General features: G+C 45.6%; 1 protein-coding gene across 16 annotated transcripts in view; it reads right to left on the bottom strand.

The window, feature by feature from the left end:
* The window catches only part of PPFIBP2 (PPFIA binding protein 2), a 170,256-nt gene that overhangs the window by 75,992 nt on the left and 70,720 nt on the right, over positions 1–23,544 (bottom strand). For 15 of the 16 annotated variants that reach the window (XM_049098774.1, XM_035704194.2, XM_025459347.3 and 12 more), the window contains 2 exons: positions 9,730–9,822; positions 5,142–5,255 (listed from right to left, as the gene is read on the bottom strand). In XM_049098774.1, coding sequence (XP_048954731.1) covers positions 5,142–5,255; positions 9,730–9,822 — 207 coding nt within the window. Of the gene's footprint in view, positions 1–5,141; positions 5,256–5,416; positions 5,605–9,729; positions 9,823–23,544 lie in introns of those variants that run through there. The other variant, XM_025459359.3, reaches the window with a different exon arrangement.

The following is a 23,544-nucleotide window of genomic DNA, read 5'->3' as shown; positions in this document are numbered from 1 at the left end:
TAAAGCATCTAACACACACAGTGGTACAGAGATGCAACATAAATAAGATAAACTTGAGGAAAGCAGTTATTTCTGTCTCAGAAATCTCCCAGGAGGCAAGTTTAGGGAATTACAGGCAAATCTCTGTTTTCTTCCCTCACGATTCAAGTGTCTTACCTCTGGAGACAGATTTGTGCTCCCACAGGATCACATACACGGCTCTATTTAATATTCTTTTTGAGACAGAAATGTCTCATTAAGGGTGCTCTTGGGAAATGTATCAGCCAGGTGCTGGCGACACTTGGGAGTTCACGCGCCTGGACATACTGTCCTTGACTCAATGTGTGGGTAGAAATTGGGTATGTTAGGCCCCCAAATCTCCATGCTCAATATCTTAAAACTGGTGATTTATGAGATAGTTCAGTTTTTTTTTTAAAGATTTTTTAAAAAAATTTATTCAGAGAGAGAGACTGAGAGGCAGAGACACAGGCAGAGGGAGAAGCAGGCTCCATGCACCGGGAGCCTGACATGGGACTTGATCCTGGGTCTCCAGGATCAGACCCCGGGCTGCAGGCGGCGCTAAACCGCTGCGCCACCGGGGGTGCCCAATAGTTCAGTTTTAATAAAACCGCAATAACCATACTCCAGCTTTAAGAGGTGGACAATGTAAAGCCCGTATTGTCATCCTCGTTATACATACCTAAGAACACAGGTTTGACAACTTTCCTAGGTCAACGGCCAATGGTGAGTCCACAGAAAGTTGTCTACCACCTGGGGCTCTAGGTCACGAGGGAGGACTGACATCGAGGCAGGTGCCCTTCAACATTTCCCCAAAGCAGGGGTGTGTCCTCACAAGGAGGTCTGCATCCTTTCTACCTCCCCATTTGGCTCCTCTAGCCTGTCTTCTTTTTGACAATGAACATCTTTTCTGCTCTTGCCACTGGTCACATCTGTAAATTGCTAGTCTCTGGAAGGTGCGCCATTTGGCTGCCAGCTCTGTGTAAAGTCTCCTACCCACTGAGTAGCATCAGCTTCCTCCTTGAAGTCATCGTCCTCTGGAGAAAGGTCAGAGGCAGGGAGCATGCCGAGCAGGACTCTACGGGACTCCAGAGGCCACTTTAGAAAAAGCCGCCAGGGACCTCAGTGCATCATCAGGCCATGGAGAACCTGCCCTGTGACACAGATTTTGTTGCCAGCAGGGTCTAAGCAAGTTATAAGAAGGAGGCCGCTGGTCCATGCCTGTGTTCCTGGGGTGCTAATTCTGGAGACCCCAGTGTGCGGCTATCAGAGATGCTGCTAGGCAATGCCTCGACCTGCTTAGGCAACAGAAGGCAAATGTCAGCCCTGTGAGCTCTCTGTACCTAGGCCCAGACTACCCAGACCTGGGAAAATGAACCCAGGCTGTGGCCTCTCAAAGACCCGTTTATAGATTTCCTGGAAAAGGACTCTAACAGAGAAGGTTCCCTGGGAAATCCACACTGAGACCATACCCGAGTAGGGGCTTCCAGAGGCAGTCTACAAAGATGTTCATAGCTGCCCCCTCGCCACCCTGAGCCTTGCAGGGGGCTGCAGACAAAGATTGTGCCCATCACCTATATGCTGCTCATGTGGACCAGTCCATGCTGGTTTTATCTGGTTCTGGTTTGCCTGTCTAACCCAAGGTCTTCACGTTCCCTTGTTCTGGAGACCAGATGGATCAATGCATAGAAGAAAACAGATGGGACCTGAGAGATTCAGCATTAGCAGGGGCAGGTGGAAGGGTGTGTGGTTCATGAGTTGGGTGAGGCACTAACTCCCTCCCCTCTTGGGCTCCTGCTCACCCTGGAGTGGGGTGAACAGAAGCTGTGGCAAGTCATGGCTCAGTGGGGTTGTGGAGCCTATGTAAGCACGGGGCTTGGGCTGTGCTGGGTTGGGTTTCCTTTCCCACAGGTGCTGTTGCAGCCAGTGGAGGGGACAGAGTCTAGAGCAAGGGTTGGAGATTAGAGCTCTGTGGGCCAGGCTCGGCCTGCAGATATGCATGGTGTGGTTCACGCAGCACTTTTTTTCCCCCATTTAAGTTGCCAGTATCTTTAAAACAGAAAGATTTATCTTTAAATCTGATTCCAACCTTTTATGAAAAATGAGACTATCTAACAGCACTGGGCCTACGTGGGCAGTCAGCTCAAGGCAAGTGGCGGCCGCCTCCTGCAGACAAGGCCACTCCATACGCCGGAGAAGTGCTACCAGGGCGGCGGTGTCAACAGAGCGGCAGTGTCAATAGGCAGTAGTCACAAGGCCTCACGCTGACTGAGAAAGGACCTTGTTCAGAGCCCTCAAGCCTTGGAGCAAGAGGCCAGGCGTGGCTCAGGCCAGAAACAGTCTCTGAGGGCTGGCAAAAAAGAGGCAATTGTTTGCCTCTCTTCTCTGCCTCGGGGATGGGAGTCCTGTATGTTCCTATCACCAGAAGCCAAGAGCCCTGCAGTCCAGGATCTCGCTGGCAGACAAGCAAGTCCCTGCCTGTCCCCAGTACCCAGGACACATGCGTAACACATCCCAACTGTACACGGCCCCGCCTCAGCATTGTGGGGCAAGAGTTAAGTGCCTTGTCAAACGGCATCAAGCAGATCTCAGGAAAGGGTCAGCACGTGCAGCAGAATATTCAACCTGGGGTTTGGAGTGGGGAACCCTAAAAGCTCCAGCTCAGGTTATCACCAAGCCCAGCAGACACACAAGTGGTCCTATGACCTGAATCCAGGATACACCAAAACTCAGTATTCTATACTCCCTTCATTTTATCCTTGAAAGATGGAAAGAACACAGGGAAAGTTATGAGGATAAAAATAACTTGGTTAAGGGGGCGCCTGAGTGGCTCAGTTGGTTAAGTGTCCAACTCTTGACTTCAGCTCAAGTCATGATCTCACAGTCATGAGATCGAGCCCCAAGTCGGGCTCTGCGCTGGGTGTGAAGAGCCTGCTTAAGATTCTCTCTCCCTCTCCCATTGCTTGCGCTCTCTCTCCTCTCCCTCCTAAATAAATAAATAAATATCTTTAAAATAATAATAATAATAACTTGGTTAATTTCAGGAAGGTCTTCAAATCTGAGAGGCTACAAATAAGACCTAGCACATTCCAAATTATTACCACACCATGGCCTCTACCTCCATGGCACATGCAAACCACATGCCTGGTATCTCACCCATAACACAAAATAAGATTTAGAATCAACAAGAAATAAAAGGTAACTGAGCTTAAGACTTTTTCAGAAGTCTAAAATCCGGTCCATGGGCTGATGCTTGGGAGGACAAGACAGCAGCCTGCCCAGGTGGTGCTGGGAAACATCATCAGACTCTCCAGCACAGAGACGCTGACAAGGGAGCAGAACGTGGAAGAACAGCCAGGTAGCTCAGGCAGGCAGTCAGGTAGCTCAGGTGCCAAATGCAGCTGTGCTCTGACCCCGGATTACATCGTTACCCGCAGGTACTACCTTCCGGAGACATCAACCTTCTGACATTTTCCTGACATGTTTCCCTTCCGCAGTCAAATCTTCTTGGTCTCTGTCTGGGGTTTTGCAACACTCCATCACTTTCCTCTCCTCCTCCCTCAGCCCCACCTCCAAGCCACACCTCCAAGCAGCCTTTAAAACACAATCTAGTGGGCTCTTCTATCACTCTTTGTGAAAATTCTTTCCTGCCGTGCGACAGCTTTTCCATCAGGCTATTTTCTTTTCTGGTCTTCAGAAGGAAGATTCTGTTTGAAAAAATAAACTCAACTCAACTCCTACTGTTACTCAGATTTTCATGGAATAGGATGAGCAGGAGAAATGCATGCAATTTAAATAGAAAAATCAAACGGGGCCAAGGCTGTGGTAACTTATTATGCAGAGATGAAAAGAAAGCAAACTAGAGAGCAAACAGCTTCTGAGCTCTTGGAACCAGTTTTTTTGAAGACTGCATAGAAATATTGACTTTAAAAAGTTCTCAAATTCACTCAAAATGAAGAAATACCTAGGAATCAAAACATTTCTCTTAAAACCAAAGGTCAAATTCAAAGCCTGTGTTCATTACCATTCCACCAAGTAACAATATGAATGTTAATCATGACAGTAAAGAATGTTGGAGCTTTGGGGGATCAGTTATCCGATTACACCCATTCCTGTTAAGGGACTGTCATTCGTTAAATAATTAGTGAGTGCCTCCTATGTGCCAAGCAGTACACCAGGAGCTACAAAGCATAAGCCATGAGTGAAGTTTATGTGCCTCTTTCCCAAAATAATGGAAAATGCAAGGATGATTCAAGGAAATTAGATCATCTTGATAGATTTCACAAAATTTCTCATTAGCTTCTCAATGATTCTGAAAAGACTGAATAAAAATTCAACACCCCTTCCTAAAAATTGCAGGTCATCATTTACAATTGCGTAAAACTCTTCAAGAGCAGAATGATTATCATACTTTTCACAAAAAAAAGCCTCTAAGTGACAGTAAAGAAAACTATCCAGCAAGATTTAAAAATGGAAAAAACTTCACGCTGATGTGAAGCATACAAAATCAGAGGACTAAATTGTACCTGTAGTGTGAACAGAGCTTTGTAAATTATATGCACACCTGATGACAACGAGGACCAAAAGGAAACAAGGCATTCAAGAGATTTGAATGGTACGAGAGCAGCTAAATTTTTCATTTTGACAGCCATTAAATTACATCAAAATATTATTGATGAGATAAGTTCTATCAGAAACTATGCAGAGTGGGAGGGGAAGAGTGAGATGGGACAGAGGCATGAAAGAAGCTAAGCTAGGTGACTTTCTAAAACCCCAGATGCCACTAGCAGTCAAGCTGTGTGTGGCTTGAGAAGAGAAGGGTGACTTTGCCAGCAGAGTGCCCCTGAACCTGAACCCGGGCTGGGGCGAGAGTGCCACCTGGGAAACTGTCTAACCAGCCCAACAGGTTATTCCTCTTAGGCCAGCCCTTCCCGCCCTCTCCTCCCTGACTCTCAGTTGGGGCTGGTTTCACCTGCTGTATAAACACCACATGCGGAGCAGCCCAGCCTACCTCCAGACGGGCGGGATGGGGAAGTAAGCAGTGACAGCGTGACCTGGACACAAAAGTGACTTTAACACACGAGCTGCTTTAGAACCCGAGGGCCTTTGCGTGTGCCACCCCTGCCTCCCCACCCCCGCCTTACCTGTTGAAGCATCTCTTCAGCGGCATTGAGTTTCACCTGGTGTCCTTCCAGACACACTTCCAGGTCCCGAATCTTCTCTCCTTGGGCTTCCACTTGGTCTGTGAGGACACTCACCTGTTCCGGGAAATATGGCAATTGTGGAGGAGCAGAAATGGCTCACCTCAAGCTGTGAAACTGCACTGCTAATCTTTACACAGAGATGGCTTTTCTTTTTGGCAGGTGGCAGGTGGGGGGGGGGGGGTGAAGGTTCCAGCAAACTCTAGTTGCTTTCTTACCTTGCCCCTGCCTAACTGACGTGGCTGCGTTTCCCGCTCTTGATGCACTCAACAGAGAAACACCCAACAGTCACGAGAGCTGCCTCTGGGCTGGCCTCCTGCTCCTTATTCCTCTCACAGAGCTCACTCGGGCAGTCTGGACCTCAAGGCATATCTCGGCTGGCTTGCCAGGGCTCCTGCCACCTCATGTGGAAGAGCAATCCAAACTCCTGTGCAAACTAACCAATGACCTTACCTCTCTCATAAGGGTGTGATGACTGCTCACCTATCAGGAGAGGCTTCTGAAGCAATCAAGGAATGTGGGATGTAAAGGGCATGTATTAGCACTGACAAAACTTGGCTCTAGGAACGTTTTTGTGCCTCACAGGCCAAAACATGACTCTCAGTCATAATACACACAAGCCACGCTGCACATACTGTGGCAGGAAAGTCCTCCATCGAAAAATCACCAAGAGATCTTTTGGAATTAATAAAGATCCATTTACAGGAAGTCATTTAAATTATGCCCTCAATGCATACTGAGAGGATTTTCATCGCCTGTTCTAGCAGCAAAACTAACCCCCAGATCCTCCTTTTTATTAAAAAGGTGCCTCAAAGCAGGAAGGTGAAGAAAGAGAATGGGTGGCTTCCCCAAATAAAGAAATCAATGACGGGTAAATTGAGATCCTTTAGACACTTCTGGTTTTTAACCAATGGGTGAGTCATTGCCACTTACATATAGATTATCCTAAGTGATTTCTCAGCCCATAAAGGAATGGTAGTCGGAGCAGGAAGGGGTTAGCATGAATTCACTTCTGAGTGTTTAAACAGACTATCAATTATAAAGCTCCCTTTTGCAAGGGGGGAAAAAAAACTAAATTGATACCACTACTTTAAGCTTTCCATTTTTATATTCCCAAATGATTAATGAGTTTTTGGAACATATTCCTGGAGTTGGTACATAGTGTGCTAATATTCCACTTACAATCCCCCAACAGGAGCCTGCTGCCAATTAGGCCCATTTTATGGCAATTTTTAAATTTATTTTTATTTTTTAATTGAATTTTTTATTTTATTATATTTTTTAATTGGAGTTCAGTTTGCCAACTTATAGCATAACACCCAGTGCTCATCCCATCAAGTGCCCCCCTCAGTGCCCGTCACCCAGTCACCCCCATCCCCCACCCTCCCTTTCTACCAGGAGAGACTCCTAACTCTGGGAAACGAATTAGGCCCATTTTAAACACAAAACTTTGTGGTGGCTTTTTCAATCCTCATGACCCAACACTATCAGCAGTCCCGGACTCTTTATACCTACAAACTAGACTTTCTAAAGGGTAGGATTCCAGAGGGTGGCCTTTCAAAGCTCCCTGGGTTCCAGAGTTTCCGTTTGGGAAGGATGTGTTATGGTTAGTCTTATTATGAGGATTATCGTCTGCACCACACCTCAAAGTCATGTGCTGGTTCCCAGAGGAATGGCATGAGGTCTCCTGCATTCCATAGTCTGTACCTCAGCTGTGCATAATATTTCAGCATCCACAGGCTGGGGGGTCCTCATAAACCTGAACACTCAATCACTAGAAGAACCATGAAGAGGCACAGAAAACTGGGACAAATGTATAAAGATTCTAGATTGTGACTTTTATTCAATAAAAGCACATAGTTTTTGAGTTCCTACCCTGGGCTAGGCATAATTTTAGGCAAAAGAGGGAATATAGGAGTGGACTGAAAGGGAGGGGGTGAAAATCCTGACTTAAAAAAATTACATTCTAATGAAGATATAAAAGATTTTGGTTTTTAGTACATATGCTACCAAAGCGAGCACAGAAGAGTTTGGGTTTGTTTTTAACTTATTCTGAAAACCAAGTATTTTGTTATATGTGATTTGCCTTGCTCTTCTACAAGTAGACCCAGGAAAACACTCTGGGCATTTCATTTTTTTTTTTTTTTAAGATTTATTTGTTTATTCATGAGAGACATAGAGAGAGAGGCAGAGACACAGGCAGGCGGAGAAGCAGGCTCCCTGCAGGACTCGATCCCCGGACTCCAGGATCACGCCCTGGGCGGAAGGCAGGTGCTCAACCACTGAGCTACCCAGGCTTCCCTGGGTGTTTCAATTAATTCACTCTGACTGAGCTGCCTTGTAAATTAAGCAAAATGCTTTACCATGTTGAGGGGCTAACCAGCTCCACGGGGCCACTACAAAACAGGGTGATCACCTAAGAGCAACTCTGAAAATCTCTTCACAAGCTCCTGGAACGGGAACCGTCAGGATCCACTTCTGACTTCTGTGATAAGCAGCTTCCTAATTGTGTTTGGGTTATTGAAATAGGGATTATTCAACGATTCAGAATTTTTAAAAAACCATGAATGTCAAGAGAACATTCACACATAGGATTTCTTTATTAAAATTAAATTCCTTTAAATAGGAATGTGTTCACTTAGCCATGAAGGTTCCTGGTTCAAAAGTTTGCAAGACCATACTGTTTGCTGCAAGATTTTAAATCAGGCACTCTGATTAATCATGTCATTGGGATGGACTTTTAAATTACACATCCCTCAAAATATGTGCAGTATAATGTGCTATATAATCTGGTTCCTCCTACCTCTCTGAAGGCAGTTCCCCAGCAGACTTCTTCACGGTCATAAACTCCAGCCACACAGACCTTGCTTCTTCCCATACACCGAGCTGACTTCTGTCCTGGCTCAGGGTGTGTGTTGGATGGACCACCATCCGAGGGGCTTCCTCCCCAGCTTAGCTTCAGGACTCCTCCTCTCAGGGAGGTCTTCTCTGACTACACAATCCTTACCTTGATTTATTTTTCTCCATAGTATTTATCACTGCCAGAAATGTTTTATGTATTGGTTTCTTATACACACATGTGTATACACACACACAAGCTCTGTAAGAACAGGGAGTTAGTTTATGTTCTTCATGCTGGTTTTAGGTGCTACAACGCTAGCATCTAAAACCAGTGCCTGCCAAGAACCCCTAGCACAGGGATAGGCCTCATGTAAGAATGTTCAACTGTATGTCCTGCCAACCACTCAGGTCCTTTTTAATGAACAAATTAATGGAGAAAAAAAAAAACCCAAAGATACAAAATTATGTAATTATATATTTGGTCTGAGCTTAATTTTTTTTAAATAGGGGCAGGACAGGGGGAAAAAATTGAGAAACAAAGGTCAAAATGTTAAACTCTTTCTGACTTTCCAAAGTTCCTAAAATAATCATTTATTGGGGCACCTGGGTGGCTTAGTGGTTGAGCGTCTGCCTTCGGCTCCAGTCGTGATCCCAGGATTGAGTCTCACATCCAGCTTCCCATGGGGAGCCTGCTTCTCCCTCTGCCTCTGTGTCTCTCATAAATAAATAAATAAAATCTTTAAAAAAAATCATCATTTATTACTTTTACATTAGGAAAATGAAGTAATAAGGTGAAACAGAAGGAAAAAAGCCAAACATACCGCAGCCTCTTCATTCCAGTGCTCTAGGCTAAAGCCCACAGTCTGTGGAGGGTTCCAGAACTCTACCTGCCCCCTCTTCTGTTTCACTACCAGTCTAACCTACCACCCTTCAAAAATCTTTTTATTGAGCCAGGATTGAGACATTCATCTTCTTATTCTCCAAATCAACAAGCACAGTGTCGGATACATACCAGACACCAAACAAATGCTTGATTTATGCATCTGAGAGCTAACACAGCAAAGAACCCCTAGCACAGGGATAGGCCTCATGTAAGAATGCTCAACTTCATGTCCTGCCAAGGAACATGACTTTTCAGCACTGAAAATGTTCCTTTGACTATCTTTCTCCATACAAGTTTTGGAGTTTCTCTCTTTGAAACAAGCGAGTCATCAAAGGCTCATTAGCCCATGTTACTAGCTCCAGGGGATTTGGCCTCAAAAGGATCAGTCTAGATCTGGCTCCAGAGGATTTGGGCCTGATCCAGTTAGCATCCACCCTATGTCCATATCACTCATGGCTGTTTTATTAGAGACAGAAAGACATGTCTTATCTCCCTTACAAGACTTCTGGGCTCCTAGAGGACAGGGTCCCATTAATCAGGCTGGATACAGAGCTTCCAGAGTACAGAAGGGGTTGCTCAGTATTACAAGATGAATAAATGAATGCGTTCACAGCCCCACAGCCAAGTCCAGTTAAACTGGGGCTTCAGTTACTTTCTGCTTTGTTTCAGGAAGATTCTTTTTAAATACATATACTTCAGGAGCAAGATATACCCAGCAGAACAAACCTCTTGTGCTTCCCTCCCACCTAGGGCACCTACAGAGTTGGAGGTAACAGGATAAGCTGTTTCCCATGAAAATGGACCCACCTGTAAAATGAGGGACTCCTTATCTCCTTCTAGACGTGCCAAGCGTTCCTGGTACGTTTCATTACTAGCAGCACCGTGGTGATTTACCTGGGACTAAAGGGGAAAGAGTGGGGGGGAGAATACATTTAAAAGGCTGGAAGAACATCTTACCAACTTTCAAATGAAGTATGCAATTTGTGAGGACAGTTTCGCTGGTTGCATGTACAAAACCACCCACCTAAACAGGAAACCACAGGATTTCAAAACTACTACGAGAGGACCATTGATAGGTGTGCCTTGAAAGCTGGCCAAACCACCCCCTGGATGACCTCACCCTTGGCCAGGAAGGTCTTGATGGAACTCCAGACCCAGCGGTGCTTGACTTGACTGGGCATGTTAGGTCTGGCGTAGGCGGAGGCACAGCCTGCCAGAGCACCAACAGCAATGAGTTTACTCTTTGAGAAGGCCAGGGGGCTCGTACCATTCACCGAGGAACTATGTGGGAACATGTCCCGCACAGATCTCGATCTCGCCCAACTCTCACATGAGGGTTCTCAGAACTGTAGCACACTTTACAGCATGGAGGCCTTCTTGAGCACCACAGAAAGCACAGAGGATGGGGAACACCAGGCATAAAGCCCTTCATCCATTCACATGTCCCTTCCAGGAATGGCCAGTCCCTCCCCTCCATAAGGGCTCCAGTGGCCAGGCTGGCATGCTGTGTGCTTATTTCTCTCAGCTCTAACACTGCAGGGAAGGATGAAACATCCTGAGAAGACCCCAGATGACAGCCAGAGGGGCCTCAAAGAGCTAATAGGGAACAAAGCATCCAGAAACCCAAAAACAGAGGAGGAGAAGATGTGAATTGGCAGGTGGAAGATAGAATTTATAAAATGCCCTGAGCAAGAGAGAGGAGGCTGCAGGCACTTTTCGGGTGTGTCTGACCTGATTGTAGGCAGGGAGGAGGGAGAGAGGTGGCTGCTAATGGGACTCAACTGGCCCAATGCCATCAACACTCCCTTCCCTCACGCTTAAAGGAAGGCTGAAACTCAGAGGCCCAGAGTAGGCCATCCAGGGGCTTGGCAGCCTGAGAAAGCAGATGTTATTGCTAAATGGGGAAGTGACAATCATCATAATCTGGGCTAGTCCAGGGGAGTAAATGCTCTGAGATATATGAGGCAGTATCCTCCATTCCAAAGACAAGTCGTGGTTGAGCAAAGGAGTCGGTCAGAGAGGGATCAAGGCACAGAGGTCCAGAGGTGGCCCGCTTCTCCTGAGCCCATTTTCCCACATTCCAATCTTTAGAATGGGCTTGCCACCACCTCCCATTAAGAAAGGGCACCTCCTTCCCTCCCTTGTCCCTCGCCTTCCCCAGCGCATACCAGGTAAGGGCAGGAGACAGAGCCAGGCCCAGACCTGCAACATATTCAGCGACTAAGCATTCTGCTTTCAAGCCCTGGGGTCTCACTTGTGAGAGAAGCACCTGCCAGTGAAGGTGCAGTGGGAGGGCCAGCCCAGGGGCCATTCCCTAGGGCAGCTGTACCAGGCATAGGCTCTAGGCTACCCAGGGCAAGGCGCCCACCACCACACCACTGCCCTTCACTCCAGCCTCTCTCTAGTCTGCATCTTCTTCACTGTTATGGAAGTTCTTTCATACTACAGACAAAGGGCCTTAACAATTACAAGTGACTTCTTTGTATTGATGGCAGTTTATTGTTGTGACAATGCCGGTCCTCACGTAGCCAAACACCAACTAGCATGCAAGGATATAATTATAACTTATGTTCTCTCAGAACCTCAAAAGAGAGGAAAATAATTCTTAACAGCAGGCCAAGTGCTTCTCTGTGAAATAATTCACATGATGGTGAGAAAATGACCCAGGCCCCTAAGGGAAGCTGGGCAATGTCCGACCCCAGTGCCAAAGTCAGGACATGTAAGGGGCCACCCAGCACTGCTAGCTGCCACGCGTCCAGCAGGAGGTCCAGGAGAGAAAAACCAAAAAGACTCCCTCCCCAAGACTCCAGCAAGCCCCCACACCACAGTGCCTCAGTCAAATGGGTCACAGTACGTTCTTCATGTTATAAGTCTACCCATATAATCACCCAGAGACGCAGCTATTTTTACAACCGACCAAAAACGAAGTTGATGTTATAAGTTCAGTTAACATACAAAATGCATGCCAAAGAATCTGTAGCAGGTGCTAGATGTAAGTTTAAAAAAACAAATCTGGATCCACTCTAGCAGCCAGTGGAAAAAGCAAACCACAGTGAATTACAAGATGCACAGATCAGCATGGTAAATAAAGTCAAACTGACTGCCTAGGAGAAACGTAACTATTCCTACAGAAAGGAGAGACTTAAAAGTTTTCAGAGACTCTCTATGCAATAGGGTAAACATCCAATATCCATGATGTTATCCTCACAGTAACAGAGCCCAGCAGGACTCACTGCCTTCCTGTGATACCTTCTAAATACGTCAAAGGATAATGGATCATATGGGCCAAAGGCAAAAGAAATTCAATAGGACCAATCCAATGTGGCCCAAGCAAAGTACTGTAGATACAGACCAGGCCCTTATGCAGTGCTCGGCATGTGTTGGGAACTGTTTAGAGCACTTTAAGTGCCTTAACTCTTTTAATACTTCCCATTACCCTGTGAGAGGAGTACTATTTTGATTCTATTTTACAGATAAAGGAACCAAGGCATAAAGTGTATGAATAAGGCATAAATGGATATTTTGCCTAAGTGACTGCGTAAGTAAATTGGTAAGTCTTCTGTTATAGCTTAATTGAGGAATCAAGTACAAATTTGGTTTAATATACTGGGATTGTATGAAAATTCACTTGAAATAAGTTTGAAAACACTGAACCTAAGTGTCCATTAATAGAGGAGTAGTTAAATAAGCTATGGTTCATCCACATTATAGACAATCTCTGGCATTTCAAAATATGAGGTAGATATTTATGAACTGTCACAAAAATATAAGACCTATTAGATAGTGAAAAAAGCGAGATCCAAGGAATCATACAGAGTGATATTAGAAAACAATACTCTATGGCTCCATGGGTATAGGACATATGCATGAAAATAAATAGACTCAGTGTCTGGAAGGCTACACAGCAACCCGTAACAGTGCTCCTTCTGGGGAAGTGCCTGGGCTATGGAAGGCTGGGGTGGGAAGTTCAGTCAAGGTGGGCTTTTATTTCAACCATAACCATTTTTTGTAAGCAGCTCAAATATTTTCTTGAAAAATTAAAATACATTTTAAAATCCAGAAGCATTGAGTACCTACAACAATGGTTCCTGATACTTCCTTCCTCCCACAGCAGCCTTGAGGGATACACACCCTGTCCCAGCAGGCACGCTGGTCCCTAGGATGGTAATGCTCCTGGCAGAAAGGCACCTCCCTTGCCCCAAATCACTGTTTGAGCACCTTCCCCTCTCATTCAGTCTACCAAAATCACCATTGTTCTCTAGTAGGCTTTCAAGAGGTATTCAACAACAGTGAAATGGAGACAATGTCCCGAACGCAAGTCTGCGTTATCACCATCCTTTGCTTTTCCTGACATGCAGAACCAGGTCTTCGCAATCCAGTTTCCTTAGAAAGCATAGACCAGGATAAAACACCATCTCCACTGAACACAGAGCCAAGAAGAGGATTATTTTAGAATTACCGTGTTGAATGCCACTACTCATCAGCCAAAGGTGAGGATGTCATTAGGGCAGAAAAGGCACGTGGTTATGAAAATTCATTCCAATTACTCAGAAACATGTTTTAAAAGAGTTGAGACACAGCTCTGTTTTGTCCTACTTTGAAAAGCGCTTGTTTGTCCAAGGCTATACTGGTTTCCCTAATTCTAACAGTGGAATTGCAATAGAAGGCTCGGACCAATTTGGAGATTGTACATCTGGATCCCTGGGTGACTCAGGTTTGGGAGTCTCTGAACTTCTTGTCCATGTTCTCTATGAGGTAAATCAGTGATGGGGTAGCTGCCCAGTTCTCCATGCATGTGAGACTCAGGCATTCCATGGAGGGAAGAAGTCAAGCCAAATTCTGAAGGGTGCTACACGCTAAATTTCTATTCCTCCACATTCTAGTGTGGCAGGTGAATTTAAAGGAAAGTTCTACCCTGTTCCATTCTTAAAGGATAATCATCCCATTGATGAGTAAAAACGACCTCTTATTTATATTCAACTAATGATGTTAGCCCCCCTAGGCTGGACCTTCTAATAGATGACTGATGTACTAGGTGGGATATACATCTATCTGATGTTCTCTTCTGTTTATGGTTATTTCTACAGATGTGTCAGAAGAAAAAGGGATCTTCTCATTCAAATTTTCTATGGTCAGAGCTGCTCCTCAATCTATAACCGATATATTGTGTGGAACCAAGGAATCTGTGTGCTCTATGGAGGTGGAATGGCAACTATAGATGGACACTTACATGTCCTCTTGCATCTTCACCAAAGAATGCCACAGTACAACATGCTTCCTCTCCCTTATCACAGAACTGAATAGATGGGGAGTTCTTCTTGTACGTATGTTGTCAATAATTGGCAAACTTCAGCCAATATTATCAAAGCCAAATCATCTTTGCTTTTACTAAAGCTTTGCTCTCAAGAGTCTGGGCAATCCATCCTCTAAAAGCCAGAACCCTTGAAGGCAAATATGAGACACAGTCCATATGGTCAGATCAAGGTCTTCCTGAGGCTTTGACAGTGACACTGCAGAAAGTCCTCAGGAACAGAGAAAAAAACACAGCACCTTGACTCTCAAAAGGTGAGAAAACTCCAAATGCTATTGCTTCTAGGACTGAGTCCGCCTAATATACAGCTTCAGCAACCAACAGTCTAAGGCTATTGTCTAAGCCATTCTTATCTGGAAAAGAAAGGCTTTAAGATGATGTAGCAGCCATGCAGGATGTTCTATGGTTGGGGTCATAGAGTTGATCATGAAAGTTAATCAGCCTTAGTGATTAGGAGGGCAGGGAGAGGATGGAGAGAGGACTGTGTGTGTCCAGGAAGCAGAGCACTGGCCAGCAAGATTCCAACATGGATAGTTTCTACAGAAAGGGCAGTTTGGACCAAACAAGGACATTAACCTAATCTAGACTGAGTCTGCCTCTACCTCTCCCAGAGGTCGGTGAATAGAGTTTGCTATTGATAAGTTCCTCATGCATGAGAGCTGAATGCCAGGAGACTCAAGAAATAGAGCAGGCTTTCCATATCTTGGGAGGACACTGCATTTTAATTAGGGATGAGATTATCCAGGGACAGTTAAGGCCCCCAAAAGAACTATGGTTACTTGTTTAAAAAAAAAAAAAAAAAGCAAAACAAACCTCCAAACTAGGCAATTTTCCTCTTGCTTTCTTGCTCAGAGGGAAAATAAATGAAGACCAATATGAGAATTTTTCTGAACCCTGGAATCTACTCTGTCCAGAATAGACTGGATCATCACCTTTACTGTAATCACACGGCACAAGTGAGGGCTGCCATTTTCTTAGAGATATTCTCACCCCTCCCAGCCACCTGATCCACGTGCAGATGGTTGGATCCTTCCTCTGAAATTTTAAACTTGGGAATAGAAAATGGTAGTGGTTGTGCTAGAAGGTTCTTAGGTTTGTCAGTAGCCACGTTCTCATTCATATGGAAGCAGCAGGTTTACAGCCGGAGTCAGCTAAGAAGCCAACATGCATGGGAACACAAAAGCCAAGAAGAAAAGAGATGGTGACATTCTCATCTCTGGTTCATGTGGTGTAAAGGCAGCAATATATCCCTGCCCTTCCTGTTGGTTCCTTCTTAACCTGCACGGTTCAAACTAAGGTTCTGTTGCTTGCAACCAAAAGCCCTGGTCAATGCATTTGTCTCAAAGGGTGATAAATCAATTGACCAAAATTTATTCTTTTGGAATAAAGAAGGAATTCCTGCTATTTGGAGAGAATACTAAGTAACAGAGGAATTCTGCCTACTGTTGATTTCTTGAACTGGCAGTTGAAGAAAGAATAGTCAGTTCTGAGCCAACTATAGTCAAAATCAGGAGCGAGGGCCAAAGGGGATCTATTTTGTAGCACAGAGTGTATCTGTGTGGGATGTACTGGGATAAAGACAGCACCCAGTCTCCTTCATGTGTGAAATGGAGAACTTCCTATCTACCATCTGTTGGCCTCCATTATTTTCCACGTAGAGCAAAAAGGTTAAGGCAGGGAATGTTACAAAATTCAACAGGCCAATGAGTATCAACTGGGCATGTGTGGTGATGGGTGGGTGGGTATAGGGAAAGAGAAAAATAAGTTAAAACACAATAAACAAGAAGGTAAAGTAAGGTTAAAAGGATGAGTGGGAAATAAAAAAAAAAAGGGTAATAAGAATATGAAACCACCTCACTACCCATTAAGAAGTTCTTTGCAAAGACTGACCTGTCCTACACAGCTGTACAAACGTAATGTCTGGGAGCACCGAGGCCAAGAGCAACAGGTTCCCTGTACCTACCCTTTGCCCAGCTGGAATTCAAGGCAAGGGATCCCTGGAGACTTTGCTGTGGGCCTTCTATATGCATGTACAGAATTCCTACAGCTGCCTGCTACACAGGCATGACATCTGCAAAATGACAGCTAGGAATGGCTAGAGACAGGGCTGCACTAATCACATGTGATCTTGAGTAGGTCACCTCATTTTGGTTTTCCCAGCCTTTAAATGGAGAAAGTATACCTCACCAAGGAATACAGAGGATCAGTTAGGTCATTAAGCACAAAAATGTATGGGAATACAATTACAGAATGTTTTTTATTGAGGGATGCTCTAGTATTTCAGTTTGTGAATGATCATGGGAATATGGAAATCATTTAAATGGCTTTGTTTAAAAGACCAAAGTACAGTCAGAAGCAGTTCCTCCCTTGTACTGACAGTTTTAATTAACTCAGTCTTTTTGTGCAAGAGAACAAAAAGGCCGTGTTTTTGATCAGGATACCTATAAAGTATCTGTAAAGATCTGTACAAATAGACCAAGGGAACAATAACCAAAATACTTTCAGTCTGGAAAGAAAAAAAAAATGCCCAAGTGACAACATAGACCCCACTGCTAGCTAAGAGCTCTGGAATCATGCCTGTGGAGCAAACAGTTGAGGACGTGTTCATTTTCCACTGTTCCTGAAAAGATGCCCATGTTTTGAGTCAGATCTACAGGAGCACAATTTTTTTCCTCCTTGTGAGCATTTTGCTATGTGCTGTAAATAATATGTGCTACATACATTATAAATGAGCACAATGAGAATTTCGATAGCTAACAAGGACCAATCATAAAAACTTGAATTATTTCTTTTCTAATCTGGAAGTTGAGTCCAACTTAAGTTAAACATGAAAATTCCAGACGAATCATCCCTGGAGCTTCCTGAGAGCCCTCACCCTCTGGACTCTAGTGGCTAGTTAGATTCCATGATGCTTGCTCACTCTTGGCCTGGCCCCTCCATTGTAGCTTGGCCAAGGGATAGCCATGTTAGGTCTCTGTGGAGTTCTGGATGGCATGCTTAATGCCATGGCTGGGAGCCATGCAGAATCCCCAGGAGGACCTTTCACAGCCCAGCCAGTCTCTGCCAGTAGAGCATGCCCTCTATGTATGCTCTGGTCCATTCTTAGTGATGTTGGGTAGACCATTTCTGCAGCCTTCCCCTAACTGGTACATGCTAAGAGACCTCCTGTCAGCACCTCACTTCTCTGAACATGGGGGAAGAGCTGGTTCCAGAAGAGTCAAGGAGGGCAGACAAGAGGTCACATGGGGGTATCACGTGGTGTGCAAGTATGGAGTGTCGGCTTCCCAGTGTGACAGCTCTAGCCATCCATTGTGGTGCTATTCAAAACCAACAGCTACTACTCAGAGCTGCTGCCCCGGGGTCTGAAATACATCTGCCTTCCTTTTTATTTTTATTTTTTAAAAAGATTTTATTTATTTATTCATGAGAGACACTGAGAGAGTGAGAGAGAGGAAGAGACACAGGCAGAGGAAGAAGCAGGCTCCATTCAGGGAGCCTGACGTGGGACTTGATCCCGGGACTCCAGGAACACATCCCAGGCTGAAGGCAGCACTAAACCGCTGAGCCACCGGGGCTGCCCTGCCCTCCTTTATTTTTTTAATTAATTAATTTATTTATTTATTTATTTATTTATTTTCCTCCTTTTTTTAATATCAAGATCTGCGGTCTTCACCAGGTAAAGTCACATTTCCTTCAGTGCTTCTAATAAGCTGTGAATTCCAGTTCCTGCAGGATCCTGGCCACAGTTCACATATTGTCCCAACTGGTTCAGATCATTTTATAGGATGATCCCTTGCTTGAAACAACATGGAGATTTTGAACAATTAATTATATGGGCTAAGCCTTGGCCTTAGATAAGTCTTGGGATGGCTCCCCCTTCTTCAGTCATTAAAAACGTAGATGACATGTGTTTTCAGCTGAATAAGAAAACAAGAGAAAATGTGTAGTATTTCCAGGCTGCCTGGTCAAGGGATTTTATCAAATCCAGAAAAGCAATTTCAAGTGAGCCGTGGCTGGCAGGCATGGGGGAGACGTCAGAGTCTCTAAGGCTAGACTTCAAGCTCAGAAGCACTACTCACATACCAAACTTCTCAGAAACTTGAAAAATGTTGACCTTAAAAAATAAAGGGGACCAAAAATAATAAAAATAAGTGGATCATAGAGGCCATACTCCATTCCTGTTACACAGTTCAGGTTCTATATCAGAGAACAAAGCAACATGAGTGTAGGCAGTTGCTTGTAAATACAAAAAACTCCTTAGATTTTTTGGTTCGTGAGTTATAGGACTTTCTGGCAGTTTATAGAAAAACAACTCTTCCCAGGACCAGCTCTACCTTTTCTAGGCAAAGAATAGTCGAGCCAGTTTGCTTTCTTTGGCCCAGAATTAAAGAAGTTTCTTACAAATGCAGTATGAGTGGAGTGCGAGTCCAACAAGAGAGATCTATCCTCACCTTGACACCTCTCTAGGCCTTCGACCTCTTGGTTTCAATTATATATGAGAGGAGGATATGTGTTACTGGTAGAACTGTCACTGTCAAATGATCTAAATGACCACCTTTAGGGGAAAGCAAAGCCAAGTTCATAAGCAGCAAACAGTCTGGTTGACTAAAGTTCATGTAATCTTAATTTATCTATTCAATGACTCAAATATTCCTGAATACCTACTAGGTGCCACTCTGTGCTGAATAAATGATTCAGTCTCTACCCTCAAAGAACTCTGTAGTCTCACGGAGAGATATGATAAATATAGTCACAGAATAAGCCAGCAGCAGTGGCACAGGAGAGGGACGAATCAGTTATACCCTCAAGGAAGAAGAAAGGCTTTCCAATGAATGAGTTTTGAAAGCTACAAAGGAATCTCCCCAGGAGAATGAGAGAACAGCATCTCTGGAAAGTCTTCCCAATATAGAAAAATGACCCACAAAACTGTAACAATCACTACCCTTCAGATGCTCTGCTTTCCCAAACTACACAGAAAACAAAAGATACCACGAAGACCATCATCTAGAAGCTCCTCACTCAAGGAGTTAGTGTGATGCACAGAAAGGCTCCTAACTGATCATCCTAAGGAGCATGTGGAGTGAATGAAATGCATTTGATTTCCCAAGATCTTGTTCCAAAATTATAGCCTTGGATAAGCTTGGTCTCTGCTAAATTCTCCTGAGGAGGTGGCTGGATACATAAGGGACCTACAGCACTGGGCTGTAGAAGTGGTTATCTTGCAAAGAGAATCTATTACTCTCCAGGGGGTGGTGTGTGTGTGTGGGGGGGGGGGGAGTATAAATTCTTTGAGTGATGCATGTTCCTCATCTTGCCAATATCAACAGACACACTGGTTCATTGTTATTAAAAACATTTTCGGGGACAGAAGGGCAGCATCAGGTGCTGGGGTTGGGGTGGAGAGGGTGCTGTGACTGGAGACATGAGAAGCAAATGCTCAGTGCCTCTTGGACTGTCTGGACCCGCTAAGGAGCCAACAGTCAAACTGGCACAAGAGAAAGACCCATGAATGGAAAACATGGGATTAGGTGGAAGGCCAAGGGAGGAGTGGGTCCTCTGGTCACAAGATTCCCAAATGGGAATGAATTCCAGGGGAAATGGATAGGAAAAGTTGCTTGCAAACTGGAGGCAGGAAGAACACTATAGAAAGAACTTGAAAGAGGTCATTAGGGACAAAGCCGGTGTTTGGGAGTGGGTTTGGGAGCAAGTCGGGAAAGAGTAGAGATGGTGAGTTTTCAGCCCACTCATTCGAGGTTCCTGATAGCGAAAGGCAGGCAGGTTATCAGGCAGCGTGGAGAGGCAAGTAAAGGTCAAAGACAGTCTTTTTTTTTTTTTTTTAGATTTTATTTTTTTATTCATGAGAGACACACAAGAGAGAGAGAGAGAGAGGCAGAGACACAGGCAGAGGGAGAAGCAGGCTCCATGCAGGGAGCCCAACGTGGGACTTGATCTCGAGTCTCCAGGATCAGGCCCTGGGCTGAAGGCAGGCACTAAATCGCTGAGCCACCCAGGGATCCCCTCAAAGACAGTCTTGACTTGTTTTTCCCTAAGATTGGAGGAGACAAAGAATGGAGGAGAAGCATTTTCTGCCAAGGACAAGGATGAGCAGGCAGGGTAGATGTAAGAAGAAATGATCAGAGGAAAGAGAGGCCGCAGAACCAGACTGGGTCAGGAGGACAAGATCCCAATCTAGCCTTGGCCCATGAAACAGGAGCTGAAAATGTTGGCTGTGAACATTGTTACGTTTTGTGGTGAAGGGGAGGGAATAGGAGAGATTCATCTATGGGTGACTTCCCCCTCCCCCCAGTGAAGTAGCTAGTGACATCTGCTGAGAGGGGAGCATCAGGCTGGGGACAAATAGAAAGGTGTGAAAGGGCTGACACAGAAGCCGGAGAGGGAAGAATGCAAGGAGGAGTCCAGGATCCCCAAGCACTGCCGCCAGCCCTTGGAGCTACCAACGGCTGTGCTGCTCTGTAGTATCTACAAGCTATTTAACAAATGGCCCTCGTATGATGTCACCTTGTTAAACCCTGCTGGGAAAGAGGCCTGAGGGCCTCTCCAAGAAGCTGACAGACAGGAATCACAGGTGCCAGAGGTCAGAGACAGTGGAATTCTAGCTCCTACATTATGCTGAGGAATAGGATGCTTGGGCAAGTTGGGCACATTGGCTAAAGACGGGATATACCTAATAGGAAATTGCAAATGGCTAAAACTCTTTAGTAATCATCCCCACTGCTATCCTCCTTGTGGTCTTGAAAAACCTCTCCATCCAGAATCACGGCGGGGCATATGGCTCTGGAGCAACCAAAGGCTATCAGTTATGGTCCAGATCACCACTACCATAAATAAATGTCTACAATGCATTTTCTCAGCACTTTACATACATCGCATTATTTATCCATATTTTATAGTCGAGGAGGTTGAATCACAGGGGGGTTAAACCAGTTATCCAAGGTCACATGGAGCAGAGACCTGAGCCTAAAGAGCTGGATCCAGGTACTGTCAGCCAGTAGGAGTGGCTTCCAGAGGCTGATGCCTACTTCTCCCCCTTGCATTGCAGTCCCACCTGAGCAGAAGGCAAGTCAAGGTCTGGAGCTAGGATGCCTGCATGTCTATTTGTCCTAGCGGTGTTTCCGGCCCAGGCTACTGGATCAACCATTTGAATACCAGATGACACAGAATAAAGTCTCAAGTTAGCAGGTTGAGCTCATCCCACATTCTACTACAGAACCCAAGCTATCTGCATTGGGGATCCAGGGTAATTCCTTTCTCTTTGAGACTTTGGGCTAGAAGTTGGCTTTAAACACTGAAAGTGCTAGAAGCCAAGCAACAGTGTGAAGATGCTGACAGTGGGATTTCTGTTCCTGGGAAAATAAGCTCCCCTCAGAGGGCAGTGGGTGGGCCCCACAGACCCTGCCTGGAGCTATTATTAGAGACTCCCTCGTGACCATGTGGGTTGGATCCACGGATCTCAAGGCAGGGCAGGTGTGAGCTGTTTGTGAGTCAGTCAGGAACCAAACAGCTGAGGGACAGAGGCCCTCTGGACTCCTACGGCAGATTACCTTGTCCTTGGGCTCTGTCTGTTGGAGAGGGAGCAGGAGGGGCAGCTCTGGTTAGCCTTCACGCAGCAGCCACGGCCAGGATGGCCAGAGTCAGTGCTGCCGGTGCCTCTGGTTATTCACCATGGGCCAGGTCACAGCTGCCTCTTTTAGGTCTTCAGCTTGAGATCTCGATGTGGAATGCAGCAAGGGGCGAGAGCCGGAGGGAGGAATGGCCTCACACGTGCTGCTGGGTGAGAACCAAACTGGTCTCACCATTCCCCTTTCAGTTCCCACCTTCCTCATAACGGCCAATGGCAGTTAACGGGTATGGCAGGGTTCTTCCGGCACGGTACTATGCTACGCACACTACGACATTAGCTTACTTGACCCTCACAAAACCTGCGTGTCATTATAGGCACTGTTATCTTCCTTATTTCATAGATGAAGAAATCCAGGGTTTGAGGAAATCTACCTAAGATCATATAGCAGGTAAGTTTGGCAAAGCCAAGATTCCAGAACAGCCCTTACTCCAAACCACGTGTTAATTACAACAGTACACAGCATCCCATCCCCCAAAGGCCACAGAACAATGTCCCCTTTCTGAGCTAAGGCATCCCCTCTAGTCTGTGTCTCCTGGCCCACAGACATCTCCCTCATTGCTCCCAAATTCAAAGACTTGGTCTTGCTCTGAGACACTAACTGCTCCCCCTCCCCGCCCAGGCCAGGCTAGTCAAAGGCCAAGGGCTTCCAGCTCACACCAGGTCACCCCGCATTCATTTTTTCTAAAGGCACCCCTTCTGCATGGGAAAATGAAGGAGACAGTGTTTGCACCTTCAGAATCCTGGCCCAAGAGAGACCAGCTCTCCAAGCCACCTCGGCTTGAGGACGAGTGGGAAAAGGGGTGTGTGAGCCAGGCAGATGGAGGTACTAGAGATCCGAGGTGGAGGAGCCCACTGCAGGGCTGGGGTCAGTAAAGAACTGCTGGAAAATGAGAGCCTCGATGGGGTCTCCTAAAGTGGGTGGCAATTAGGAGGATGCTGGGCAGCAGCTCAGCAAAGGGAGCGAGTGGACGCAAGAGCTCAGAGTAGATATGAATGAGGAGACAAAACAGGTAAGTTGAGGCTCAATCGCAGAAAGTCTCAAAGGCCAAGCAGGCAGGTGAGCCTGGGCTTTCTTTTCCAGACTAACAGCAAGTCCTGGGGTCTTAGGATCAGGGTCACAGAGGAAGGGATTTTTTTTTTTTTTTGAAGGGGATTAAAAGGGAAAGAATCTGGCACTAGTGTTTAGGGTAAAGATACTCTGGTTCTTCTTCCTATATCATATCCAATACTTTGTGCTTCATGTGTAATGATCTATAAGATTCTAAAAGTAGAAGAAAAACTGTTTTGCTGGAAGTCACCCTAGAGGTTTCTGAGGTCTCCTTGCTTCAAACTTCCCTGAGCTGCCTTCCAGCTGTGCACAGGAGCCAGCGTGCACAGCCTGGGTCTCAGGACAAAGGGCCTTCTTACACCGCAGCACATGCAAAATCAGTTCCTCTATGGACAAAGCTTCTGCATGAGCTGTGGAGTTATATCCCCTGGGACATGGCACTGACGGTCCCAGGCACATCACAGCTGGAAGACCGTGTGGTTAAAAGCTTCATTTGGATATGGGAAAACAGACTGAGTGATGGGAAGGGCACCTCTCACCGATTTCCCCCCAGAATCTCCAGGGAAGGTTTCTGACTGCTTAGGACAATGGATACAAACCTTTGCCAAAATGTCTGGTCCC

The sequence above is a fragment of the Canis lupus genome, chromosome 21, assembly GCF_003254725.2.
Source record: "Canis lupus dingo isolate Sandy chromosome 21, ASM325472v2, whole genome shotgun sequence".
Lineage (NCBI taxonomy): Eukaryota > Metazoa > Chordata > Mammalia > Carnivora > Canidae > Canis > Canis lupus.
The sequence above is the reverse complement of the archived record's forward strand: the minus strand, read 5'-3'. Positions and strand labels throughout refer to the sequence as shown.